This window comes from Diabrotica undecimpunctata, chromosome 6 (assembly GCF_040954645.1).
Source record: "Diabrotica undecimpunctata isolate CICGRU chromosome 6, icDiaUnde3, whole genome shotgun sequence".
Lineage (NCBI taxonomy): Eukaryota > Metazoa > Arthropoda > Insecta > Coleoptera > Chrysomelidae > Diabrotica > Diabrotica undecimpunctata.
The window spans coordinates 94,290,693-94,307,803 of NC_092808.1; the positions used below are offsets into that span (position 1 = coordinate 94,290,693).

A 17,111-nucleotide genomic window follows, 5' to 3' on the forward strand; every position below is an offset into this window, starting at 1 on the left:
AAAAAATTGAAATTTAAAACATTTGTAAATAAAATATTTGCATAAAATCACTACAAAATATGTATACACATTCCATAAAATACACTATTTACTTCTACATGACATATTTTATGATACTGTGGCGTCTTCAAGTGTTATAAAAAAAGTAAAAGTTAGTAATACAATTTTATTATTGACACGAATAGTAAATACGGGAATAACCTCAGACCGCACTTATATGAATAAATGTTTAACAGTGACAAATTATTGTATCTGTTTGGTCGTTAAAGTGCCACCATTCCATACTCATAGGTTCTTCACCAAAGATATTCGTCTTCTTCACACAGATCTGCAGGGAAAATTCTTAATTTCCTTTTTTTATTGTCCATTCAATTTCTGTTCTTCCTTCGTATTTTGTAACATATACGTTCGTTACGTAATACATTTATAGGATTTTCAGAATCCTTCTAAACGTCCACATCCTAAAGGGGATGTGGACGTGGGTGTTTTAATCTCCTCTCAATTCAACGTCCACGATCAAATCTATAGTATAGGAAGACACTGTATACGCTACATTTAGTCAATCTTATTTTTAGGGCTATTTTTCTGCTAAAAAGAACCTTTTTCATTTTTATAAAGTTAGCACACGCTTTTTGAATTACAACACTTTAGTCGTTATGATCTGTTATTAGTATTGCCAGGAATGCATACTTCTGTATTATTTCGATCAGCTGGTTTTTACTAATTTTCATTAACTTGATCGGATCAATATCTTTCGAATACAGCCATAAAAAGATCAGTTTCTACAATCCCCTTAGATCCGTGCTGGGTTTAAAAAAGTTGCAAACGTATTAAGCCGTGTTGGACTCTACGAGATTTTGTTTTTATGGGATACTGCTCCCACACACAAATTGCATGTTGCCATGTAAACATCCACTTATTCTCTAGATCTGACTCCCTCCAACTATCATGTCTTTCCTTAACTGAAAAAAAGTCTAATGGTTGTACATTTTTGTTCCAATGAAAATTGGAAGAAAAATAGGATGTGCATTGATCCTTTTTTATAAGACAGTTTCGACCTTATCAACACACAGACAGCCCTAAACACTTTCGAATCTAAGACTGAAACTCAGAAGCGTAAATTAGCGCATCTAATTGCCGAACAAATCCTAAAAACAACATCGTTGAAACCCACTACAGTAGTTCATAACTTTTCTAATACTCCTATGTCGATCATTGCCCCTCAAGCTTTAGCAAAAGGTTTCAATTACTCTGTTACCCCAAGTCACATTCCAATTGAAACAATCATCTGTCAAACTGAAGAAGCCATCTCCAGTTTACCTTCCGAAGATCCTGAAATAACTAGACAAGATATGGCTAGAGTTCTTCGAAACACAAAGCCTCCTATTCCGAACATTAGCCAATCCGAGAAAAAAGCCCTGAAACAACTTTAGTTATATCCAAATCTAGTCACTCTTCCCGCCGATAAAGGTAATGCCACCGTTATCCTAAACAGTTCTTCTTGTATTAATAAACTCTCAAATCTCATTAATACTCCAGACCAATTCCTAATAATCCAACAACCTATCTGGAGAAAACAACAAAAGCCATTATCAATAAAACCTCTCTTTCACTCGACATAAAACAATCTCTAATTCCTCATGAAAAGTCTTCCAGAACACCTCGAATATATGGCCTACCCAAAATTTACAAACCCGACATTCTTCTACGTCCCATTATCAGTGCATACAACTGCCCTACACAACCATTGGCCAAGTACTTAGCCAAAACTCTACAACCTCTCGCCGAAAATGCTTCATTCTTCGTCAAAAATTCTTTTCATTTCATCGAACTTCTTAGACAATACCCTATCTCACCGTCAGACATTATAGTAAGTTTCGATATTGTTTCACTCTTTACAAACATTTCTACAGACGAAACTCTAAACATTCTGAAAACTAAATACAGTATCCAGCAAGACCACTTATCTATCTAACATTGTATATCCAACACTTATTTCATCTTCCAAAATCAATTCTACAGACAAATAAAAGGTGCCCCAACGGGCTCCCCATTATCTCCAGTAATTGCCAATATCTTAATTGAAGACTTCGAGACCCGAGCACTATCTACATCAATGCTCAAACTCACATGTTGGCTACGATATGTTGACGATACATTCGTCATTTGGCCCCATGGCAGAGATGCTTTGGTGTCTTTTCAAACCCATCTGAATGGTATACATCCTAGTATCCAGTTATCCATTAAATCGACAAAATTCTAAAATCAAGAAGAATAAAGACAATATTTAATAAAAGCTTTCATCCCTTGTCCGATCAATCAAAGACAACATTCCAAATGAACAACACGGAGTTTATGAAATTCCTTGTGCAGACGGTCCTCGATCCTATATAGGCCAAACAAATCGTAGAATCCAAAATAGGATTTATGAACATTCCATTTCTGTTCGCAATTCCGACTCAACTTCTGCTCTAGGTCAACACCATCTTTATAAAGGTAAAAAAATTGATTTTAAAAACTCCAGAACCATACCCCCCATCCGCTTCTATAAACCAAAAATTATCCGAGAAGTCATAGAAATTGAAAAAAGGCCAAATTTTCTCAATAAAGGAGATGACGGCATACGGTTACCTTCAACTTTGAGACCTCTCATAAAGAAAATACCGTCCGCTCCACCCGTCAATCAAAATCCTACTGTCAGAACTGTTCACACCAATCACCACGCTGGCCCGCACGCCAACCTCGACCCAAGACAAGTCACCATCGACGGTATAAATGACCCTTCCTCTATTCCCAGCACCAAGAATGCATTGATTAGTGATCAGTGTAGTAGTGTCTAGGGCCTCGGGAGACTGAGGCCTCGAAAGCCCTGAAGAAGACATCGAAGAGGATGTCGAAAGCTCGGCGCAATGATAATTATCGACGCAATTCAACCCGGAAGACTATTGAGTTTAATATTAATTCCTGTAATAGTATTAATCTTAGCTCTATATCTATAATTATATATATATATATATATATATATATATATATATATATATATATATATATATATATATATATATATATATATATATATTAATATACGAAAATATTATAATACGTATTAATTTAAAACAACTAGTTTCTTCACGTTCGATATTTACCTAGTACAAATTCCTTAAGCAGGTACACCGTAACATTATCACCATCGAATTCATACTTAACACCATAATACTGAGAAAGATTTGCTTGCTTCAACTTCATTAAGTAATTTATTTCTTGTTCTATGCTTCCCAACTGACGTTGAATAACTTGTTGCTCGTTGTTACTTTGAAATTTCCATTCACTAATAATAACATATTCCCCAGATTCTGTATCTATTCCACTATAAGTAACGTGATTGGAATCGGAATGTTCTAAAAAATACATTTTTTAATTTTATTGTAAATAATAAAATAAAAAAGTCAGTAAAATATCAGGATATACGGCGAAGGAAGTGTTTGCTAACGGAAAAATATGAAAATAATACGATATATCAATGTTTTAAAGATGTATCTTAATTCTTCTTTGAATACTTAACAATGAAAAGATCCTGAATCTTCTCACAAACTTCAATAATACCTTAGCTCCAGTATTATTCTCGAACGAATCAAGATGTTGGTATATCGGCAAATTCTCCAGACAGCACCAGAGGCATCTGATTATATTTATTTTTAATTATATTTTGAAAAGATATCAAATGATTATTACGAGATTAATGAGGCACATGCTCCTAAAAAATAGGTTGAAAAATTGGGGAAGACCCGTGTCGTCAAAATAGCAAGACAAGACACCAATCGGCAGAAGAAGTATCGGACGACCGTGCAAAAGATGGAGTGACAACCTTCCATAGAGGTATTAATCCGCCAATGAACACGCAGAATTGCTTATCATAAAGAGGAAGAAGTTTTGACTGTTAAAAATTTAACAATGTATCAGTTTATATGGTATGCTAAGAACACTTACTTATACATCTTCCTCTGTGTACTTCCCTATTTCCGAAATTTATTTTCGCAGTACCTTTATGTTCGCAAGATGATTCTTCACTTGTGTCTGTAGAACTAGTAGCATATTTTCTAAAATAAAATACTAGAACTTAATTTACATTAAATATAATTTTATTTGGGTAGTAGAAATAAATGTCAGACTTACTCATATTTAGTAAGCGACGATTGGTTTCAACTACTAGAGTTTTCTGGTCATCATCAGGTTACCGGTAAAGTACAATCTTTACAAAGCTAAAAAAATTACATATTGTACTACTACTAATTTAACCAAACTTTACATCAGGTATGGTACAAAAGGTGCCAATATTATTTATGTTAGTTAAAATTGAAAGAGGGGGTGGTTTTTTTATTGAATGTAAAGGTGGCATTACCATAAAGATAATATAAGTAGTACTTACATCCCGGTACAAGGTCTATTTTGATGCCGTTTTCGAATTCTCATTCTTGCTAACGTAAAGTCTGTGGGCTTTCAACTTAATATACAGCGACCTGAAAAGGAGGATGTTTCTTGAGGAGCTAGTCTAGAAGCTACTTTGTATTGTGATTAATTATAAACAGAAAGGATGTTATTGTTTGTACCTGTGTCAGTGCTGTTGTATTAAAGAAATTTAATACAACCACAAAAACCTTTATTCTAGAGATATATTTACGAAGATATGTGTTATTTATTAATTTATTTAATTTTAAGATGAGTTAATAACATATTTCTAAATGATATATGTAATATGGCTCCTAATCAGGAAAATTGGGGGTTTGCATAGAACGTGTGTCAAAGTTATTATTTTAGCCAGAGAATATAACTCCATGAAGAAAGTTTTCGTGATAAAGTTAGCAAGTGAACACATCATGAGAGCATAGAAATTTATTTTTGAAATAAATTTAAGAAATTTGGACGGGCATCTCCTTTGGCACCTTTTGTACCATACCTGATGTAAGGTATGTATTACAATATGTAATTTTTTTAGTTTTATAAAGATTGTATTTTACCGGTGACCTGATGATGGCCAGAAAACTGTAGTGGGCGAAACCAGTCGTCGCTTACTAAATAGATTGTGTGTAAGTCTGTCATTTATTTCTACTACTCAGTTTAAAATGGACTATGCAAACAATGCATTATTTGAATAATTTTATTTATTTTTATGGTTATTCTATAATATTTGTGACTAAAGCGTTGTAAGTAATTATTTTGAATTTGAATACACTTTGGTACTAGACAATACATATTTCTTAATCTGTTTTCTAAGGATTTTTCCTAGCTGAAAGAAAGGCTGAATTTGATTTCTTTTTCAAATTTAACTTTTAAACGGGAGCACATAGGTTCTAATAATTCTTTTCTAGAGTGAAAGTAACGATGTGGCCGCAGACCTGAAATGAGTAAACCCAAAAAGAGCAGTTCACTTCATTATTTTCTGGTGTATTCTATTAAGCTCTATACGAGACAGCACCGATATGTTAAAGAAAGGTGTGTTAATAAAGGAAAGAGAAAGAATATACGGGAAAAAGGAATGACGATACAGGAGTGAACCATCTGAAAATAAAAGTAAAGTTCGTGTAACTTTCTGGCTAAGTTCTAGTGTTAATGTTTTCAGGTCGCGCAAGCGATTTCAGTTAAATTAGAAATTCTAAAATTTCTAGTTTCAGTGCTGGGAATCGAACCCGGACCCTCTAACTTGTTAAGCCAGTAACTTAGCGACTGAGCTACGGTCGCCGTCTGAAAAAAGAAGAGAGAGAAAGATCGATCACAATATGTCAAGATATAGTGTGACCTAATGTTTCAGGGTATACCTCTTCAGATTCGGAAATAAAGAAAATGACAATCGCTTGCGCTGCGCAATATTTTACTATACATACATACTCCTGGATTGGCCTGGAATAGAGCTGGAAGGCAGGCCACAATCAATCACAGAAATATTAGAAAATAAGCTAATTTTGCTGCATCAAAAAAATAAAAAAAAAGAAGAGATAGATATGTGAAGAAGTGGATAGAGAACAATAATGGATAGAAGGGTAGATATACTCCAGATATGGTGCACAGTTAAGCAGGAAGTTAAGAGAGTCTACAGGGGTAAATAATAAGAAGTAAAAGTCGGATATGAAGAAAAAAGGAGAGAGAAAGATAAAACTGTGTGAAGCATAAGAGAATGAGAAGGTAGGTGAATATAGTGTTATGCTCATATCAGGACAATTCGGACGGTAGTTCATGGATGAACAAGTTACGCTAGCAAATGTGGTTTTACCAATCCACAATTTTAACACTTTTTTCTTCCACTTTGGCAACACTTCTTACTTGATAGACTTTGCGTTGATGGCGGGACACATTCTTCACGGCTTCATACTCCAAAACCGCGGCAATGGCATCTTTGAATATTTGGTAGCGTCCTATCCCGAAGAAATTCTTCCGAAGCAAAGCGAATTGTGCCATCGTTTCTACCTCCGCTGCGTATTCTTTCACAGATCCGTTGGAGCCTTGGATACGCACTTTCAGTTAACTCTGGTAAAATTCTTTCAAATACTGGCTGCCGTACCTTAGTTCTAGAGCCGATACGATGGTTTCATAGCTCTTTTGTGCACCCTCTCGGATGTTTTGGAGGATTTCGATAGCTTTACCTCGAAGTTCTAATATGAGAGCTGTTGTTCCTTGTGACCTTCTGTTCACTTGTCCATTATTTTGGGCAGCGGCTTCGGATTGCCTTCTGTACACTGGCTAGGAGGTCTCACCATCAAATGTAGGAGGCTTAATTATTCCATTGACAGGGGAACAAATAAATTCTGGTTTCCTTTCAGTTGTTTGGTGTTTTCAATTTCTAGGTGGATATTTTTAAGAGTTCTCGTTACCTCATCACGTCTTTTCTCTATTAGACTTTTTGTTACTTTAATTTCTTTAATAATTTCTTCTTTTGTCTTTTCATATCTTCTTTACACAGTTTTGAGGTATTTATTTTTGATATAAGACTCACGAGCAACTCTTCAGTTTCCTGACGTCTCTTTTCAGCTTCTTGTCGGCAGTTTTTTTACCGGTTTTCTATTCCGGCAATCATCCCGAATTTCCTCCATCTTGGCCTGGCTTCTTGTTCTGACCATATAAATTCTCAAAAATAACTTCTTTCACTTAACCACATTTCTGACCCAATTGTTACGTTGTTCTGTGGGTTCACAGATTAAGTGACTCACTTATTTACAAAAACGCTGTTTTAAAAACCCACTTATTTACAAATATTACAATTACTAATTCCGTTAATAATTGTCGCATAGAAGAATTTCCACTGATAAGTAGAATCCCCAATACTAATCCTAGAGGCCGCCCCTGCAGACTTATATAATGAGAACGAACTGTTCTCGAAAACAGCTGGCAAGGACGACAGTCAAATCCTCAGAGAGGATAATGAAACCAAATATAAGTTACATACTTTCATAAACATGAAGTTGAAGTAAATTAATGCCAAAAGTCATATCTTCTTTCTTTTGTGCAATATATGGTATGTGTCAAAACCTAAAAGTTTACTTAAATCCAATCATATATTATTATTCACAGTGTAAAACTGAACCATGGTCAATTTTGAGGCCAGTGATTAAAAAACGGACGAAGTTTTATTTTATTTGTTTCTCTATTAAACTTTAATGGCCTTTAACTGATAAACGAGTGATTTTAGATAGTTTTTTAAATAAACTATTATTTTTATTTTCTTAATACAAAATTATAATTTGGTCTATAACTTATGATTCACTCTGTATATCATTATTACCTGAAGCCGAGTGACGTTCTTCTATCTTCTCCGTCTGTATCGTTTTCGGAGTTATGTCGAGTTTCCCTCCATTTTTTAGCTTCCAATATTAATATTTCTTCTCGTTTTTGTACTTCTTCCATCATATACTGCCTCTAATAAAGACAATTAAAATTTAGTAAACAACAACAATTTGTTAATTTAGTAAAATGAGTACGTTTAGTTAATAGCACATAATAATTGCCTTAATATGTATTTAGATAACTTAAGCTTGACCTTTTTAAAACGATACTACGATAAATAAATTGGTAATAAATGCTATTCAAACAATGAGAGTCAACATTGTAACAATTTAAAACTTGAATAAAAAGAAAAATATTATTTTTATATTACTTTTAATTGTTATCACTTACGTAATAATAATAATGTCTAAAATACATCAAAACCTTAGAAACAATAGAAATCATATAATTATATATAAATATAAATATATATATATATATATATATATATATATATATATATATATATATATATATATATATATATATATATATATAGCTAAATATAGAACAAAGAAAGCAAAAGACTACATCATCTGAAATATCAGATTAGATATATCCGAGAGGAAAATATTAAAATACCATTTCACGAAAAGTATATCAAAAAGCGGTTGAAAACGTATTTTACAGTTTATTTTATAAGGAATTTCACAGAAAACCAATTTAGTTAATGGAGAGTGTAACTGCAATGGTCAGCAAAATAACAAACGAGAAAGTTCGACCAGATGGAGGAAGCAATTCGACCAAATGGAAGAAACAATTCGACCAGATGATATATCTGGGGAAGTGTGAATAGCTTTAGGAGTGACAGGAACAAGTTGAAGGTTGCAGTTATAGGGCCATACAACTATTTCGTCACACCAAGAAACTTAAATATGCGAAAAGCAATTTGGTTTTATACACGCAGATCAATTTTGATTATAAGGCAGCTAATGGAAAAATACAGGACTAAAGAAGCAAACGCTAGACTACATTATAATGCACAGCCTAGGTTTGGCGTGATTGGTTGGTGGGTGGGTCCCAATTTAAAAATTGGCGGGTTTCATGTTTATTAAAATGACAATGAGGTATCTCTCTTAGGTTATTAATTTAACTTAGAAAAATTATAATAATTTTATATTTATTTTATCTTTTGGGACTCTGAAATATTTTCAACTCGAAAATAACTTACGTATTTTGCTAACATTATTTTCTCTTTTCTATTTTATTCGAAAATATTTCGAATATTTTATTTCTTTTTCAGGTAAAATAACGATTATTTTTCTGATATTTATATACTGTTTTGGGACTTTGAAACATTTTTACTATAAAAATAACATATATTTTTACTTTTCAGGTCTTTTTCGACTTAGGAAGTTTTTAATACGAAATTTGTGAATAACTTTTTATTTGTTTATATTTTGTTGCATGTCTTTGTTAATTAGTCCCGGAGGCACTACGACAGACACAAATTTCGCATTTTCAGGAAAATCTGACAATTTTAAATAACTTTTGTTTCCCAAAATTTTTGGGACTTAAAAAAGTTTTTACTTTTTTCAAATTTTACTTTTTTTGCTTTTTGCATTAATTAGTCTTAGGTGTCATAACTAACGACCTTCTTTACAGATTCTTAGTTCTAAGATTAATTTACACTTTATTTTCAGATTCTTAGTATTAAGATATCTAACCCCTTTCTTTGCAGATTCTTAGTTATAATACTAATCAACTTTTATTGCAGATTCTTACTTGTAATAAACATTTAATTGTAGTTTAATAAAGGTATTTTTCCCGCTAGCTAGGGTTCATATATAACCTATATGTCCACAGATCGTGATCCCTATATGCTCCGGTCCAACATAGCTATGGATAGTGCGACTGGACCACCTTCCCTCATTCCCGAGGGTCAAATCCAGCGACAATTAGTAATATATGTAGTAAAATTTGATAAAATATATGTATAAATGCTTAGTTTAGGCCTAAATTTTAAGCTGTGTTAAGTAATGATGTTATAATGATGTTATATTTGTAGGCTTTTATATTAGAATTGTATTTTTAAATCGGGATGTACTGAGCCCTAGGCGAGGTTTAGAGGGGTTTTCCTTCGCCATTGCACTAATAACGGCCTCCCCTCCTTTGATTTCCCAGATTTTTAATAAAGAATAAAGACATTTTAAACATAGCTGTTTAGTGTTTTATTTGGTTTGTAATAGTTATTTCCAGTAAATCTCTGCTTCATTTTGTTGACAATGATAATTTTTCATAGTACTCGATTCACAATATATCTTTTTATTATCCTACATTTGTGGTGAAATCTAACATAATTCAGTGTTCTAAAAAATAAAAATGGATAAATGTCAATTTGGGTTTATGCAAGGAGGTAGGTCTACATCAGCAATTTTTATTATAAAACAGCTAATTTAACAATTTAGAGTGAAAGAGATAGACTTGCACATAGTATTATTAATCTTGAAAAATCACATGATGAAGTTATCAGAAACCTAGTGTGGCAGAGATTTAGTAGGAAAGGAGTGCCGGCTGAATATGTGAGTGGAGTATGAGCAAGCAACAACTATAATAGTGTTAGAAATACTATATATAGTTAGAATAACTATTATAGTGTTAGAACGATACAATTGTAGGTGAAACTGGCCAATTTTGTGTGAAAATAGGGCTTCATCCGGGTTTCGCCCATATTTATTCTCATTTGTGCTGGATTAGATAACAACTGAACCTCCTTGGTATAGAGTAGCGGAGACAGGTCCTTAATGAAAAATGATTAAAATTAAGTTGGATACAAACAAAATATTTAGAATATTATTTTAAAGATGATATTTCAAGTGCAGATAGAGTAGTTGGCTTGAATAGACAAGAACTCACAAAAGATGATAATTTTCGGCTGTTAGGATAGGTATTACCGTTTTATTTATCATACTTCAATTAAAGGTAAAGGAAAGAGACAAATTGAATGATGTGTGATAAAAAAGGTACCAAGAAAACTAAAAGGTAATTGTATAGGACTGCTTTTAGACCAGCTATGATGTATGGTACTGAATGTAGGGCAGTAAAAAAGGGGATGAACAGAAATTGCATGTTTCTGAAAAACCATAATCTCAGAGAAAAAGCGGAGAGGTACTTAGTCCCTGGAAGAGAACAGAAAAGTTTACAGGAATATAATTAGAGAAGCCGATCCCGCATAGAGAAAGCTAACGAGAATAATAATGTTAATGAATGTTCTAGAAATAAAAATAATAAGAAGAACCTCTTAATCTTAATAAAAAAAATTACCTAATCAAAAAAATTAAAACAATATCTACATATCTAATAAATAAAGCATCACTAGCATATCAAAATAAAAAAAACACAAGTCAGAATTTAATTTTACCTACATAATCTCAAAAGAAAAAATAATTACATTTCTAATAAAACTGTAATAGCCAGCTTAATCCTAAAATGTGAATATCATCCGCTTTGTACCAATACCACAGTATATTGCTACTCTGTATATTGCTAATAAATTCTTTAGCGATATAGGTACTGTGTCACAATACCTCAATTGTCATTTTAATAAACATAAAACCCGCCAATTTTTAAATTGGGACCCACCCACCAACCAATCACGCCAAACCTAGGCTGTGCATTATAATGTAGTCTGCAAACGCTTATATTAGATCAGATAATAGAGAAACTACAGGGTAGCAATCCCCATTAAATGATAACTTTAGATAGTGAAACGATCGTAAAGAGTAATAGTTTTTAAGTACCTCTGATCGGTATTACACACTAATGGGAAAGTAGATAGGGGTATATGTAGTGGAGTTAGATTTAAAATTCCTTTAAAACTGCCATAAGACCTGTTATGATATACGAAACTAACTTTGGGCAGTTGCAAAGAAAGAGGAACAACGAACAGATGTGGAAGAACTGATATTACTTAGATGGATGAGTGAAGTGATAAAAAAGGATAAAATTAAGGAGTGTATTAGGGGTAGCATTAATTGATGCCCAAGCGTTAAGTTGGTTCGGACATAGGGGAAAGATAAAACAAAAGTGATGGTATCAACACAATACCAGAGCCAGAAATATTTGTCACAATTGCACTGTTGAAAATAATTGTTTCTTTGAGGTAGTAGGCAAAATTTAGGCCCCCTTATGATAAATGGGCACTCTATTATACAAGAAATAAAACTGAGGATAATTCTAGCAAGTAGCCAAAATCAAAGATAGAATAAAAAATGCCAATGTTCAAAACTCTTATTTTACCAATGTTAACTATGGATCCGAAACATTGACCATCTCCAAAGAAAATAAAAACCTTTGAAGGAAGAATGTTGAGAGAAATATTTAGTGGCATATACGAAAATGGTATCTATAGAAGGAGGTAAAATATGAACTACGAAACAAAGAAATATCACGTAGAAAATGTGTTATATCTCCCATAAACATAGGAAGACTATGGATTGGATACTAGAGGTGGGCTAAATATCACTACCCTGTAATTTGACAGCTGTGGTTAGAAAATAACAATCACGACCTGCGAATAACAACAAAATATACTGTGACTGTGATTTCAGTCTTATTCTATGTCTGTAGTTCTTGATCGCTAAAACGTGATATACCACGTTCTCGTCTCAGTCGCAAAGTTGTGAAATGAGACACGTGTAACAGGATAACAAGGAACGAGATAGGAGTAGTTGGCGCATCGGCGGTATTGCGACGTCTTTTTCTAATAAGAAATGTAAAGGCAAAGATAATATATCATTTTTAGAGGAATATGAACATCGAGAGTTAAGTGTAATATTAGAACATAAAGAACATAAACAAATATTAAAGAAAATGAAAAGGGTATTTAGAGTTTCAGTTTATTTAATTTGTGTAACTTATCGTATTTGTAGCGATACTCATTAACTTTTATTCTAATACATTTAAAAAATGCCATCAGTGCTAAATAAAAAAAAAAAAAAAAAAAATTTGTGGTTTATGGAACTTTTTACGACGACAATGTCTCAGAACTAACAAATATTTATAACCACATATACGAAACTGGAACACTGCCACGAATATGGTTGGAGTCTACATTTATCCCACTTCCAAAAAAACCTAATACATCATCATGTAAAGACTTTAGACTAATTAGTCTCATGAGTCACTCTCTCAAGCTACTTGTTAGGATAATTCTTAATAGAATCAAGCAGAAATGTGAAGACACAATGGGAAATAAACAATTCGGTTTCAGAGAAGGATTGGGAACAAGGAAAGCTTTGTTCTCAATGCTAACACTACTTCAACGATCCTGGGAAGTACAGAAACCAATTTACGTCTGTTTTATAGACTTTGAGCAGGCGTTTGATTGGGTTCAACATGGTAGGCTGTTCGAATATCTAGAAATAATTGGAATAGATGATAAAGATCTGAGACTTTTACATCTATATTGGAATCAAGAAGCTTCTATTCTAAGCAAAGAAACAGACAAAATTTGTATTCAAAGAGGTGTTAGACAGGGTTGTGTGTTGTCCCCAACTTTGTTTAACATTTGCTCAGAAATAATTTTTAACGAAGCCTTGGAAGGGCAATGTGGAGTTCGAATAAGGGGAGAAACTATTATCAACATCAGATATGCAGATGACACCGCGATCATGGCTGAAAGTATCGAAGATCTTCAATTCCTTATAGATCGAGTCACTAGAGAATGCTCTAATAACGACTAAGCATAAATACAACAAAGACAAAGTTACTTGTGGTTAGTAAACAAGACCTCGGCGCTATACAACTAATTGTAAATAATGAACCGATAACAAAAGTTAACCATTTTAAATACTTAGGATGTTGGATAAACGAGACACTAAATCCGGATGAAGAAATTAAAACTCGTTTAGAAATTGCAAGAGGAGCATTTATGAAACTTAGATCTATTCTAAGCAATTCTCAGCTGAACTTAAAGCTGAGAATGAAGTTCCTAAAATGTTATGTGTATCCTGTAGTACTGTATGGATGTGAAACCTGAATTATGAAGGTTAACATGATGAACAAATTAAAAGCCTTCGAGATGTGGTCATATCGTAGAATGCTCAGAATATCATGGGTTCAACATATTTCAAACAGAGAAGTCTTGAACAGAGTAGGTCAAGGTGAAGGCGACTTAATAAAGATGATAAGAAAGAGAAAACTCAATATCTGGGGCATATAATAAGAGGAAGCAGATACAGGATAATGCAGTTGATACTCAATGGAAAGATCGACGGAAAAAGAGGAATTGGAAGGAAGAAATACTCATGGCTCTGAAACCTTCGTGAATAGACTGGATTATCAGCAGATGAAGTATTACATGCCGCGCAAGATCGAGAGTGATATCGGCAAATCGTCATGGAAGCTACCCATCCTAAAACTTGGACACGGCACTCAAAAAAGAAAGGAACGTTTTATATAAGTGGATGATAATTAGGATATATATAATCACAACAATTTTCGTACAGGATTTTTGGAAAATTGGTGTGACAAGCTGGAGAAAATTGCTAGGACTTAATGGCGAAGAACACTTGGGAAGGTCCAGGTTTTATTTTAGAACTGTAGTACTAGTGACGATGATGACATATGTTTAAAAACATCTACTTTAGTTCAGTATCTAAATTTATTTCCAGTCGCTAGTTAAAAAAATTATGTTTATTGGGATTAAGCCACAACTGACTGTAATGAAAATTAAATTTATAATTTTTATTTGACATTTCGATTTCCACTCCGGAAATCGTTTTCGAAAAACGATCATTTTAAATAGTGTGATTTTTTAGGGCCAAATTGTGTGGCGGTTATCATTGTCTTCCAAAAATTGATGGTTGACTTACTTGGCCTCGATTTTGGAGGCATATAGTCATGCTTCTAGTTAACAATTCTGAGAATCATGCCTGTACCCTTAAGTTCTGATTGTTTTATGTGTTTATGTATTACGTGTTTATGTATTACGTGTTTATGTATTATATGTTTATGTATTGTGTGTTGTATACGTGTTAAAATCAAAGAAGCAGCTCTCATCTTACTTAATGAAGAAAAATGTGTAGGGAATCCATCAGAAGAATGTAGCAAGTTCGAGTTGCCAATACTAAAAGAAGAAGTCAGCAACAAGAACATACCAACATTAGTGGATTAATAGAATGCCAGAGATACATCATCTACAATTATACATAACATATACACCACCCACAATTATACCTAACACGTATACAACACACAATCGAAAGATTGGTAGACTTTCTAAAGAAAATACATCCTATGTTAAGTCCAAGATATCTTAAGCTTGAATCATTTGGCTGTGGGTAGTACTGTTTAGTTGTTTTGACTGTCATGACGCAATTTGGAGACAAGATATTTTAAATACCTTGTCAAGCTGGTCAATTCAAGAAAACATCTTGCATTTTATCCGAAACTTTCTCCAGAAGCGACATTTCCAAGTTCGAATAGACAGCACTGATATTAAAACCCAATCAAACGGTGTTCCTAAAGGGTCCACTCTTAGTGTTACTTTGTTTCTTATTGCAATCAATAATATTGCCAACTCACTTTCCCCTCTAGTCAAAGCCTATCTGTTTGTGGACGACCTGGTCATCTACTCAAGAGGGAAAAATTTATCATCAATATCACATCATATTCAAGGAGCCATTAGCAAACTAGAAAACTGGTCTAATACTACTGGTCTGTGGTTCTCTTGCAATAAAACAAAAGCTATGCATTTCATAAACGCTTTAGAGCTAGTTTAATCCCTCCAAACCTAGTGTTATCTATTTATTCCAAAATCTATTTATTTTCTTGGCATGAAATTAGATAATCTTTAACTTGAAAAGAACATGTGCACTTTCTTCGACAATCTACACAAAATAAACTAAATCTGTTAAGTATAGCTCACAAGCAAAGGGGCGCGGACCTTTAAACATTAATGACTTTATACAGATCCCTAATTCGCCCAAACTTGATTAGGGAACAGTTGCGTACAACTCGGCAAAAACTTCAATACTAAAAATTCTCGATCCAGTTCATAATTCCGCAATTAGGATAGCATCGGAAGCACATTACACAAGTTCTATTAAGAGCATGTACTGTGAATCTGGGGAGCCCTCACTTCAGCTTAGAAGGTAATATTTAAGTCTTTCATAATATGCTACAAGGGTGGCGGTAAATCCAATCATTCCTGTTTTCAGAAACACTTTTGCTAACAGATTTTTCTCGGCGTTTCAGTCAAGAAGATTAGATCCAGCATTCTATCATCGTATCAGCGCAATTCTAAATAACCTAGATATCACTGTACCTCCTATATACACACTTACAAATTCTGATAATCCTCTACTATGGACAAAATCTCTCTCAAGTGTGATATCAGTCTTACATTATTTAAAAAATCTGATACTTCATCATACCTCTTTAAAACCAAAGCCTTAAAGAAATTAAATAGTCATCATCAAAATGAAGTGGGTGCTGCATTTGTAGCAACCAGTGAAGAACGGTCATTTCAACTCCCTAAGAAATTCACTATATTTTCTGCTGAACTATAGCAATAAAATTCGTCAATGAAAATATCATTGTTAATAGCCTAATAATTAGTGATTCATTGAGTTCATTATCCTCATTAAAAAAACTTTTTACTAAACACCCTATTTTAAGTTTAATTAAGTCGGCACTCATCATATGCCAAATCAATCATTGTGGAATAAAAGGAAATGAAAGAGCCGACAACGTTGCAAAACAAGCAATTGAGAAACCAATTTCATTGTCAATATCTACTTGTTACCACCTTGATGTCAAACAATATTTTAAAAAGAAAATAATAAACAAATCACAGGAAACATGGGATGTCTCAAATTCTAACCTTAGATCCGTAAAACAAACTGTCCTACCATGGAGGCTACCTATGAAAAGAAAAGATCAAGTTATCATCTCCAGACTACGATTAGGACACACCAAGATCAAACATGATTTCTACTACAGAAGCAACCCAAACCTTTGTGTTACGCGTGTGATAGTGATCTAACAGTACATCACTTATTAGTGGAGTGTCCGTTATACGCATTTGAAAGACAACACGAACAGTTACCTACAACAATAAAAGACATTCTAAGTGAACATAGTGACCACAATCGTACCATACTTTTTTTGGTTTCCTCAGGCCTAATTAACAAAATCTAATTGTATTAATTGCTAATAACTCTTGTGGTTGAAGCAGATTCAAATAAAAAAATAACTTCTTATCATCCTGAGGGTACAGGCATCACTCTCAGAACTAGAAGCCTGACTATATAACACCAAGATCGAGGCCAAGTAAGTTAACCGTCAATTTTTAC

At 33.4% G+C, this 17,111-nt stretch overlaps 1 protein-coding gene across 1 annotated transcript in view; it reads right to left on the reverse strand.

Annotated features, from left to right (window-relative positions):
• The window catches only part of Gcn2 (eukaryotic translation initiation factor 2 alpha kinase Gcn2), a 112,083-nt gene that overhangs the window by 79,068 nt on the left and 15,904 nt on the right, over positions 1-17,111 (reverse strand). Inside the window, exons 4-6 of the mRNA XM_072534903.1 lie at positions 7,772-7,905; positions 3,988-4,097; positions 3,147-3,398 (exon numbers count right to left, since the gene is read on the reverse strand). Coding sequence (XP_072391004.1) covers positions 3,147-3,398; positions 3,988-4,097; positions 7,772-7,905 — 496 coding nt within the window. The remainder of the gene's footprint in view (positions 1-3,146; positions 3,399-3,987; positions 4,098-7,771; positions 7,906-17,111) is intronic.